Source organism: Rattus rattus, chromosome 3 (assembly GCF_011064425.1).
Source record: "Rattus rattus isolate New Zealand chromosome 3, Rrattus_CSIRO_v1, whole genome shotgun sequence".
Classification (NCBI taxonomy): domain Eukaryota; kingdom Metazoa; phylum Chordata; class Mammalia; order Rodentia; family Muridae; genus Rattus; species Rattus rattus.
In genome coordinates this window covers 95,725,608-95,737,863 of record NC_046156.1, presented here as the reverse complement: position 1 = coordinate 95,737,863, position 12,256 = coordinate 95,725,608, and the positions used below count along the sequence as shown (strand labels likewise).

General features: G+C 44.3%; 2 protein-coding genes across 11 annotated transcripts in view; one reads left to right on the top strand and one right to left on the bottom strand.

Annotated features, from left to right (window-relative positions):
- Positions 1 to 12,256, top strand: part of Med12l (mediator complex subunit 12L) — a 320,796-nt gene that overhangs the window by 170,649 nt on the left and 137,891 nt on the right. The gene's annotated exons all lie outside the window — the stretch shown is intronic.
- Positions 8,233 to 9,383, bottom strand: Gpr87 (G protein-coupled receptor 87). Its single transcript, XM_032898342.1, has one exon. The coding sequence runs from the start codon at positions 9,373 to 9,375 to the stop codon at positions 8,311 to 8,313; it is 1,065 nt and encodes a 354-aa protein (XP_032754233.1). The 5' UTR covers positions 9,376 to 9,383; the 3' UTR covers positions 8,233 to 8,310.

Genomic DNA, 12,256 nt, shown 5'->3' with positions numbered 1-12,256 from the left:
CTGTCGTTTTGTTCCTTCGTGTGAGCAGGATAGAGGAGCAAATGTCTAACGTGGTGCCACCACCTTCTGGCAGGCTGAAGGATGCCAGTGTAGAAAACGATTCCTGTGGGGGGCATTTACATGGTAATGGACAGCTCACAGGGCCTCACTTGGATGTGGGTACTGATGAAGCACAGTTCAGTGTCAGCCAGATGCCACTCCAGCAGGATCTTGATGTTCCTGGAATCTGACCAAGTTCAAGCCCTGATGTCAGCAAAAGTTCAAAGTTGAGAACCTTAATTGTTATAAACCGGAAACTCGAGCACATGTGTTTGTTTCATCTTTGTGCGTCCTTTTGGAAAAAGATGTCAAGAAATCAGAAGCAGGTATTCTGTGTGTTTTTTTTTTTTTCTTTTCTTTTCTTTTTTTCGGAGCTGGGGACCGAACCCAGGGCCTTGCGCTTGCTAGGCAAGCGCTCTACCACTGAGCTAAATCCCCAACCCTCTGTGTTTTAACTTAAGTCAGAAACATCATGTTTCCCTTACCCGCTTCGATCCCAGAAGGGAACTTAACTGTCACCATGTTTGGAAGTGTTTGGATACTTCTAAGGGGACCTCTGCTATGGAATCATTCTTAACTAGGCTGGGCAGTGACTGTCCTTGAGGGCTTGTCTGGTGTGATATCCTCAGTGTCCCGCACTACAGGAAGTACTTAAAAGACTGTTTAGTGAATACTAGAAACCTCTCGTGGGAGCAGGGGCCGGTCACTGAGTGCTCTGTTCTACATGTAAGTGAAGGGAGGTGCAGGCGTGGAATTAGTCTGCAGACAGTGAGTTGTCATCCTCCCGTGTCATCACCTCTCTGCTCCTGTCTCTGCACTTCAGAGCCTGTTTTGTAGGGGTCTGAAGCCAGACATGCTTAACAGTTCACCCTGGACAGCTTGGGGATGGGAGGGTAAGGCAACTAACTCTCTTGGTGAGGTGGTTCATTTATTAGGACTCTCACTGCGGATCTCTTCCGTCAGTGGATGGAACAGGTTTGGAAAGGAAGCTTTGGAAAGTCTCCGATGAGTCCCCAGCTGGGATGAAACTGGAGAAATCATGTAGGAGATAAACTCCGAGTTGTCCTGGAAAACAAAGGCTGCTTGTCATGCTGTGGGGACGTTTGGGAGGAGCAGGGCTCAGCAAGTTTGTGGTGTGGAGACTTCAGGAAGTTGCCTGAGGGTTAAGTTCAAGTTAGAGGAAGTGCTCCAGTGATCACAAGCCAGGCCGTGTGCTTTCTCTAACTGTTTAGGGGAGTTTTCTCTCTCCTCAGCAAACTGATACTGGCAAAGCACATAATTCTAGATTGTGTGTGGGTTTTTGCAACTAACCCTGTACACATTGCTCATCTCTTTAGTTGGTACCTTGAGTGTAACAGCTTATCTTCTTTATAGTTTGGGGTATCTTTTGTCATTTGAGACAGGATCTCATAGAGTTCAAGCTGGCCCCAGACTTCCTGAGTAGTCAAGAATGACCTTGAGCTCACCTTTCTTCTCCCACCTCTCCTTTGTTGGGTTTACAAACATGCAGCACCAAGGCTGGCAAGGTGCTTAGTCTGGACCAGGTAGTTTAATCAGTGTGAAAAAAAGAAGCTCAAATTTCTTTGTAGGGATGGGCCATTAAAGACACATCCCTGTTTCTGCTTTTGTGTGAGTCTCAGGGATGGTGAAACAGTGTTATCCGGTGTTCCCCAACATCTGTCATTCACATTTCTTCCCTAATGTGTTGTCATTGAGAAATCTACATGTTCCTTCATCTGGGACTTTCCAACCATTAGATCACCACTTTCGTTTATACATTATCCAGCTTAAGGTCATGCGTTTATAGCAAGAAAAGCCAAGTGGTTTGGATAAGAATGTATGCTCATAGCATATGACCTATCAGAAGGCATGCCTTTCAACTGAGAATGAAGATTTAGAATTTATATGCCGTGTGACATCATAAGAGAGTAAGCTCAGAACCCATCTCGGACATAATGGGAATCACAGACTTCCTATCGGTAGACCATTGCAGGAGGTCTGTCATTCTCTTCACATGGTAGAATCTCATCGAGGGAATGTCTAGGTTCATTGAGTCCCTGTTTCCTGTCCCAGGGTGCATATTTACAAGTTATACAGCGCTGATGTGGACATGCTTTTACATGCGTGTTTTGAACATGGACTCACGTGTGCTTGGTCTTTCTCTTCCACTTCTGTTGCGGTGCTAGCACAATGACATTTACTTCGAAGTATCTGTGTTTTGAGAATAAACTATAGGATAATTTTTGAGGGAATAAAAATAAATAAATAAAAATAGGCCTCTTAACTCAAACCCAAATGTTACTTGCACATCTCAGCCACCCACCCGTGTTATCAACAGTTGATCATATAAGCAGACGAGCTGTAAAAAGTTGTTCCTAATGCCTTAAGCATTTGAAGGCAAAATTGATGGGCACAGTATCACCATGGCCTCTTTTGGTTGTGTGACCTTGGGGCAAGTCGCCTTATGTTGTGATTGGGAATATTACTAGTCACACAGTTGACAGCAGAGTGTGTATGGGGTGTTCAGTAAATGGGAACCATTTGAACTCCATTAGCACATAACCATTAGTGTTCAAGTCTGAGAAGTGGGTGCACAGAAGCAGGCAGAAGCAGGGAAATCACGGCAGCGGTCAGCCTCGGATGTGGTGCTGTCTGTAGTTGTGCCATCATCAACTTCAGGTCGTGGCAATAAATAACAGGAACCATGTCTGCTCATTTTCAGAACCCTTGCCCCTCTGTGGGACCTGAAAGCTGCCCTCAGACCTGAAGTAGACCTGCAGGTCAGGCTCTGTATAGGACTGACTTTTCCACCGGTCCTGGTCACTAGAGGGGCTCCTAATGTCAGTGAGGAAGAAGGACCAGGCCAGGTGAAGGATGGGGCTGTTGACTACAGTCAAGGAAAGGTTGTACAGTCTTGTAAATAGCACAGAATTTGGAACTGACTAACCAGGTCTCTGGGTTGTTTCTTCACATCGCTTTTATGAGTAAACGACAGCAGGGCTTTAAAAAGATGCTGATTTCTTGCTTTGACCACTGATCCGTGTTGACTCCAGGACCTAGCAGGAGCAGGTTCTTGTGTTCCGTGTGACCTAGACCCAGGCGCGCTGTTCTCTCCGACTGGGGTGTTTCAGGAACGTGTTCCAGGTTTCTCATTATATTCCAGCACCTTAGAGGAAATCTCGTGAAATTGGAGGGTGTGTTATCCTCCTAGTGCCTGATGGCTGGTTTTGGTGAATTGGCATATTCAAAATAGGGGGCAGTCCTCCACGGTCAAGGCTTGTCCTGCTTCCTGTGGCTAGCAAGCCATTAAACTTCCTCATGAATGAAGAATACATCAGTAGAGGATTTAGCTTTCACAGTGAAGTCTATTTTTATGCATACCCACAGGGGTGACTGGGATAAGAAACGCCCTCTGCAGGTTGAGCGTTTGAGCACAGGGGCCCAGTTGGTGCTACTGTTGAGGAAGTCTAGGGGGTGCACTCTTGCTGGTGAATTATGGGGCTAGACGTTGAGGCTTTATAGAGTTTATAGGTCCATACCCTACGTCTAGTAAACCCTCTCTGCTTCGTGTTTATAGTAAAGCATTCAAGATCTGTGGTTATGCTTGCCTTTGGCTGCCGTGCATCCCTACCACAGAAAACTCATCTCCCGGAAACATAAGGCCAAAGACGCTTTTCTCTGTCGGTTTCTTTGGTTCTGATGTTTTATCACAGCAACAGAAAGTAACCGACACCCCAGCTAAAGCTGTGTGGTACCCGTGTTGCTGTTTACCAGCAGTAACAGGGCATTTTAAAGATAGGCTGTAGAAGGGAGAACTGAGCATCAGGGGGTGACGCACCTCATGAGAATGACAAGTAACCGTTTGAGATGTGAAATTGAGAGACAATGAAAATAATATACGAAAGTAAAATTAAAATAAAACTAACAGCCGGCTTTGGGACTGCGTTCTGCCAGATGACTTCAGCTGTTTAGGGACTTCTGGGCATTGTTGAGGGAAATGATGAGTGATGAGTGTCCAGGTGACCTAAGAAGCGCCCGTGTGTCTCGTGGTATTGACAGTACACAATACACAGTTGATTTGAAATGTGCCCGATTCGGTGTCTGCAAGGAGCATGGTAGTTCTGCATGCTACAGAAAACATGGTCAATCTGCATCCATAGCACAGACAGTAAGTAAAAGGTGGTCAGCGTTCAAAGCACACAGCAATGTTTGAAGAGCACAGAGTTGATTTATTGTTTGGACATTTTCTTTGTTAATTCAGAAAGAGCAGTCAGCATTTGCTCCGTGATTCTGTCAAGTCCCCAGGTGGCTTACAACTTTTAGACTGTTTCCCTTTGCAGACATATGTTAACTTCTTGATGGCACTGATGGCGCCTCTCAGACATTTCTCCCTCACCCTGCTCAAGGTTACTCCAGGTTAAAAACTTGCAAACATAAGGGCTAGGACATAGAATACAAGGTTTATTAGCTTTACCACTAGATGGTGGTGGAGGCTAAGAGAAGGCTCTAGCTGCTTTGTCACCAGCTGAAATTTCAAACCGGTCGGTCTGTCTTAGGAGTGCTTCCTTTCAGAAACCATTAGGGATAATTAAAGATTGTTCTACATCGCGTTGAACACATTGTTCTTTTGTGTAGCATGTGCTAGGTGTTTATTGATTTGTTATTGGTTTCTTGTGGAGTTTTAAGTAAGTGTGTGTGTGTGTGTGTGTGTGTGTGTGAGAGAGAGAGAGAGAGAGAGAGAGAGAGAGAGAGAGAGAGAGAGAGAGAGAGAGATCGATCTGTTTAGAACATTGAATTGGTCATCAGATTTTAATGCCTCCTATCTTTATTTTTCCTAATATATGTCCCTCTATGTGGTTGTAAGTTTAAGCCAATAAATTTTACCCCCCCTCACATGCGTGGGCACACACATGCACACTCACACACATCCACACACATTTTATCTTGAGTATTTTATCTAAATGAATGTGTTTTCCTAGGCACTGTGTCCCTGAAGCTTTATCTGAGAAAGAAATACTGGCATAGTGTTTATAATGAGAAATAAGGAGATAAGAAGTGGTTTAATCAACTGAACTTAGTATATAAAATCAGTTTCTTCAAATATCATTTTTAAAAAAAATACTAAAATTTCATTTTGAACTTCTCCATTTAAGAAAGAAGGAATATGGTATTTATTTCTGTATGAGAGGAGTGTAAAATTTTGCCTACACATTGGGCAGGTATCCACCCCTAATCCAGAATGAGAAATTTGGAAGGCTCTGGCATTGGACTCGATAGCACAAATGCCGCCATGTGAGCGGCTTCAGCAGGGCAGAAGCACCAGTCACAGAGCACCGGTCACTGATCACGGCATCACAGTGTTCCCAGGACGTGTGGGAGGCCGCACATGAGGCAAAATGAATTCGTGGTTATAATTCAGAAAATCCTGATGTTCTCCTGTCAGCTGTGTACAAATATTCCCACACCCAGCACCTGAAACCTGAAATCTTTCTCGTCCCGACAATTTCAAATAAAGGTTTCGCAACCCATGTGACTCAAAAGCCCCAAGTAATATTCTGTCTTCTATTTGAGGCTACTTTAGAACCTCCATTTTAAAAAGCCCTCAAATAGAATTCATAGTTCTTTGCTCTGAGTGGAACGCTGTGTGCTGCTCTCTACCTCCAGCAGCGTAAATTGTATCACTGCTACTGTTACGTTGTTCAGCGTTGGGCCTGGGTAAGTCGTTTTTGGGTGTTGCTGTAAAGCAGAAGCTACAGTTTAGATAGACTTTATGACTTCTGTAAGTGGAGATAGTTCTGCCCACTCTTTCGTAAGTCAGTGTTTGGAGTCGTGCTGCTGATTTGACAATGCCATTTCCGAGAAGTAAGACCCACTTCTCATTAAATGTGCCCAGTAACCACAGGGGTAGCCAGCTTACAGATAGCAAATGAGATTTAGCACATTTTTAAAAGGCTTAGCGTTGAAGCCTGAGCCACAGTCGAGCTGAAGCCTAGGCTAGAAAACCGGGAGGACTGCAGTGCTGCAGAGAGGCAGTCGATGCAGGAAAGAAGTCATTTCCGGTACCGAGGTTCTAGAGGGCCATGCATTTAACAATGTCCCCCCAGCACCGAAGCTTACAGTGCTGGTCCTGAGCTCTCTGACTGGGCGCTGTGCTGTGGTAGAGAGAAATAGAGCGGGAGAGGAGAGGCTGGCCTGAGGGACTTCCAGGCAGACGTAGTGTTCTTCCTTCATGCCCAGGTAGCGGAGCCTCTTCCTGGCCATTCTGAAGAAGGCAGTAGGAGGCCTTAGTCTGCCATCTGCTCTCAGCACCCGACCGAAAACGCACCGTGTGGACCTACTGACTATATCACACATTTGGTGCTAGGGTTAACTATGCCAGTGACCAAACTGGGTCTACAGAATTAACTTCCTTGAGTCATTTTCATTTTAGGGAGCTGAAATCTTGAGAGAGTAGTATTTTGATAAAAGTTATCAGCTCTTTTACCTCCTTTCATAAAATGTCCTCTGCTAAAATTGGCATGTTTCCTCAGTGGGCTGGACTTTTACACTCCTTCTGTGCCTAATGGTGGCCCTCATCATGCACTTTAACTTTGGCTTTGCTCACTTCTCAGAATTTTGACGTTTGCTAGAATATAACTGAAGTACAATAGTCAGTAATATGCGTACGCTTTATCTGGTCACTATAGTGCCCGCTTGTAATAATTTTTATGTATAGTTATGTGTGTATGTATGTATGTATGTATGTATGTATGTATGTATGTATGTGTGTGTGTGTGTGTATGTATGTATGCATGCATGCATGTACATGTGCTTATATCAATGTAACATGCACGTCACAGCATACACGTGGGGGTCAGAAAGCAACCTTGAGTGTTTGCCCTTCCTGTTCACTGTTGCATATGCCCAGCTGGCTGGCTGTAATCTCTGGGGATTCTCCTGCCTCTGTCTGCTGTCTTGCTGTAGGAGAAAAGGGATTACAGGGCCATGCTACTGTGCCCACCTTCTTCTTGATTTCAGACCCTTTCACCCACTGAACCATCTTCCTTGTAATACAGTGTCTTTTAATCAGTAAGCATATCTTAACTCTTCCTGTTGAGGTTTTCTGCAGCTTAGAGTACAGTGTTAAAATAGACCAGGGGCTGGAGAGATGGCTCAGCTAATAAAGAAACTTGTTTCCAAGCCTGAGGACTTGAGTTCAGTCCTAACTCCCTCATTTTGGGAGGAGAGAACCAACTCCAGCAAGTTGTCCTCTGACATTCACGTGAGTACTGTAGCACTCACAAATCCCACAGCCCCGCCCCCACAAAATAAATAAACGTAATACATTTTTTTAAATACGAAATCAGATGTGACCCTCTGGCAGTACCAGTACATTTTTGAGCAACACAGTCGTTCAATGGTGTGTTACTGGCCAAGAGAAAATAGCCCAGCATTTAAATGACTACCGTTGGGCTGTTTGATATAACAGCAAACTTCACCTTTCACTTTATAGTTGCATAGTTAAGCTAGTGATATTCTTGTTGGGCATACATTATTGGGAAGAATGTTTTATTAACATGTTATTTTTGTTAAAACAGAAGTGATGAACGACTGTTTGAGAAACTGAATATACTTGTTAGCTAGGCCTCCATATTTTCTTCTCTACCACGCGAGTGTTTAAATATTTCATGAAACTGTCATCAAGGATGAAAGACTGGCAAATATTAGTCAGATATTTTATCAGAAATTTTTATAGTATCCAATCCTATTTCTTTCTTTGAGATAGCTTATTTAAAGTGAGTTACTTGATGGTGACATTATTAGTGTCCACTGTGAAAACATGGGTGACTGTCCCTTCAGCTACGCTCCCACTGTACCAACTACATCATTGATAAGAACACTGGGGAGAAATGGCCAAAGGGTGTGAGGTATCTAGAATTCATAGGCCTCCTAATTATTTTTCAAATATTCACCTCAACAATTCTCTATTCAGAAGTGACGTTGTAGCAGCAGTGAGTGAGTTCCTGGCCGCAGGTACAGACGTTCACCTGCCACTCAACCACTCACCAGTCTGCTCCTCGACCCCTGTAGGCTCCAAGATATCCCACAAGTTTTCGTTTCCTAACTTTTTTCTTTGTTCCAAGTTATGTCCCAGTATCTTGTCATTTCTATACTTAAAAAAAAAAAGAAATCTGTGTATTTGATGGGCTTCAGCCAGAATAATACAAAGAGACATTTATTTACACTTGTACATACTGATTCCAACAGGAAAAGGCCCCCGGCCTCTAGTCCCTACACATCGGTGTAGTCATAGTAGATACGCACTTCTGATCTTCGGACGCTTTGCAGCGACCTGATGCTTTCGCTCCTGGTTCTTATGTTTGATTTCTTGAATAACCTTCTTGAAAATGACTTACACATGAAAAAATAAATTATCGGATCCAGGCACACGTTGCAGGCAGACAAGAAAAGTGTCATTTCCTTGCAGTAGTGGAGAATTTTGTGTGCTGAGTCATCTAGGAGCCTGTCTAAGTGACTGAAAGTGAAGGGGATTCTGCACAAGTGATACGGGAGGAAGCAGGTAAAAAACACAGCCACGACCACGCGGATGCTCTGGTTATGCTTCCGCTTCCGGCTCGATTGACTTATGAATTGCCTGCTGGATTTGTGGATGTATCTGGAGATGGCTATGTAGCATCCGATCAGAATCACCAGCACAGCGACAAACAGACAGCTGTCCACGTAGGTGACAGCCATATCCCACTTGGCTCCCAACGGACTTTTAAGCTTCATGCAGTCATGAATGTTTTCCTTAGTTGGTTGGCCGTTAGTCAGTATGATGTTTGGCAAGGACAGAACAGCCATGATCACCCAGACACAAATCGATAAGACTTTGGTGAAGGTTATGCTATACATGCGAGAGTCACCAAAAGGCTTTACCACCTTCAGATAGCGATCAACACTGATCAGCCCAAGAAACACGATGGATGTATACATGTTTGCATAGAACAAAACTGAGGTGTATCTGCAGAGGATATACTCAAAGTACCAAGGTCCGAATCCTGCATCACGGACTATTCGGAACGGGAATGTCAGGGTCATTATGAGGTCAGCTACTACTATATTTTTGAGATAAAATATGAAGCTGGTTTTATTCCGAATGTGGAAGAAGATCCACACAGCCAGACCGTTCAGCAGGATGCTTGCCACAAATATAACTAGGTAAAGCACCGGCAGGATGATGGTGTCAAACTCGTTGTGATGGGTGGAGTTCTTCCCATGTCCCAGGCTTGTGCTGTTTGCAGCGTGACTTGCTTGGCTGTACAATTCATTACCTGAAAAAGGAGAAACATTCATGTCAGGACAGCCACCTCCCTTAGCACTGAGCTGTTTTGAATGGGTATACAAACTGTCGAAAAGATTTATTCAGGTGTATGTGTCTGTCTCTGTAAGTGTCTATCGCGCATATGCAGCACTTACAGGGATCAGAAGAGGGGCTCTGAGCCCCTAGAACTGAGGCAGTTATGACCTCCTGACTTGGAGTTCATTTGTCAACTCAGTACCCAGGAAGAGTCTGAGGTCTCTTAACCTCCACACCACCTCTCCAGCCCCTGATGCCAAGATTTAAAGTACCTTCTGGTTAATTTTTTTTTCCAGTGGCCAAATAAATGGTGACTCCCCTTCCCCACATTTCAAGATCCTTTGAGTCTCTGTGACATCCTATTAAAAATGAATATACTGTACCTGCACTATTGATACACATAGAATCAACAGTACCTGGGGCAGGGAATTGAAGTTTCCGTTACCAAGACGATAAAACTAGAGCATGGAAATTACATGAGTGCATCCTTAGACACAGTCCGTCCCGTTACCACTGCCTATGTTTTAAGCTCTGCAGTCACAGAAAACCACGGAGTAAACCATAAACCAGTAAAGCACCAAATTCTTTACTTCTGGAAAGAAACCTCTGAAAACAAAGAAACTGCATTTCTGTTAAGTGTTCAAGTTTATTATCAAGAAGCAAATTATGTAAAACTATGTGCGGGATACTGTTTTTGTTATTATTTGCAAGATTAGCTCATACCCTCTATTCTTCTTATTATGAATTTGCAGAGGTCCTTAGCTTTTTTTCTTTAATTTTTGGTGTACACGATTAAAGTTTTCATTGTGCCGCCCTTGTTTAACTGATGAGACGGCATGTAGGCAGCTTCTGTGAGCGGTCTCTCACGTCCTGTGGGAGACATGGTGGTTGTGTGAGGGATGCACAGCCTTGGACCATCGCCACTCTTCCTGATGTCTCTCTGGTTCCCAGCACTCTCCAGCAGGGAGGTGAGCTGCATGGGAAGTGCATTCAGGCAGAGTCTCTGAGGCTGACAGACCTGCTGCCCACTGAGCTTTGCACTGAGCAGTCACCTCCCCACTCTCCCTCCTCCTGGCCTCCCTCCCTGCACAGGCATTTGATGCTCTGGGAGCTTCCTCCCTCTCCAGTTTGTCTTGAAGCCATTTCCTCAGTAACTCTTTCAGCTGTTTGACAAGCACATCTCGCCATCTGCTCTTGTAGACAACAGAAACTGTCACAGCTTACAAACTCTTGTTGCAGATGTAGGGATATAAGGAGGATTGTTCTGATTATTTAAGTTCCCACTAGTTCATAAGAACTTCATTTTAATTATGGTTTGGAATGATGTTTTTGTTTGTTTGTTTAAGGAACAGTGCGTATTTAGCTCCTATTGGCCTGCATGGATGTTTACTAGCTAATGTCTTCTTTTCTTGAACTAGGAAAGGCAGTGCGGCTGGTTATGATCCAAAACCAGGTTTTTAAATTACCACCTGAAGTCAGAGCGGCCTCCTCAGGAGCCCTCTCCCTCTCTGATGGCTTTTCCTCCCTCTGGTCCTTGCTGTGTTTTTAAAAACTGGTTTTTCTGGCCTAAACGTCCTTACACAGGTTAGTAATTTATACCTATGCCAGTCTCTTGTGAGACCGATGGTACTATTAAGCTTTACAAGTTAAAAATGCCTGATTCAGCTGCCCTGTCCAGCCTCCAGCTTGAACTGATTGATGCCTTGAACCTGTCACTGAGGCCTGTTGTGTGTTAATAAAGTAGTGTAGTCTTGGCTTCGGTCTCAGAAGATCCAAATCGGCGTTCGAAGCCCTTCAAAGGGTAAGAAGCACAGCTTTAGCGAGGCTTAGATACCACTTGGATTGATTTACCCAATTAAGCTATTAACGGGTGCTTTCATCTCAAAGCGGATCGTGCTCGTAGGGAAGTGCAGCCAGCCACGTAAGTTTGAATCATGACTAAAGGGCTCAGCCGAGGGGCAGACCTTAAGAAGGAACGGAGATGTCATCTCCTGAAATGATGGCTGTGTGGTGTAGCAATGAGATAGGAGTTGACTTTCAGAGCCATTGCAAACGTGACTAGAATGCAGTAGCTTTATCCTCCTGGGGATGGCGGATTTCAGCTGTTAGTGTTAGCAACCTGGGTAGGCGGGTATCCACTGCGGCCTAGAAGAGCACATGCTAGCCCAGTGTTCCTGGTCGATTTGTGTCTTCTGTATATCATTATTATTATTTTCCCAAGGCTTTATTATAGACACAAGCACTCTTATTTAAGGCTAATCTACCCAGCAGTTGTAGTTAAAATTAAAGATAGTCTTTAATCAGAATATCAGAAGAAGTCTGCGTATGAGCTTTGTCTTGTTTAAAAACAAAAACAAACAAACAAAAAACTACTAACAAGACCAAACAGAAGAATCAAACAACCAAAATGCAAGGCAGAATCAGAAACAAAGACAAAAACCCCTCTAGCATGAGTAACTTCTTCACAGGGGTTTTGGACCTGTTTGTGGCTTTGAGACAGCCTCATATTTGCTTGCCGGTGTGTTTTCTTGCAGTATTTACCTTAGCTCAGCATTAGGATTAGTGTTTGGGAGTACAGACCTCCCCAGTTCCATGGGATCAGCCTAGCCCAGGTTATTACTTCATTCACAAATTCCAGATTTACAACAGGTCTCAAACAAGCAGGTAGTTAAGCCTCTTCTGGGCAGTTTTGCGAATGTAATGGTAGACAACCATGGCTCCCAAGGAGCAGGATAAACCACGGTGTGCTGCTCTGACAGGCTCCAGAGCTTAGTGTAGCAAGCATGGGGTGGGGGTGGGGGTGCTTGTCTGTAGTTGAAGTCAGTCAGCCTCCTGCTTTCCCCTGTCAGCTACTCACAGCACGCCTTCTCCGTGGTC

What these genes read in the sequence shown, in the direction of transcription:
- Gpr87 (XM_032898342.1), bottom strand. Translation starts at nt 9,375, where the DNA reads ATGAATGTTTCTCCTTTTTCAGGTAATGAATTGTACAGCCAAGCAAGT.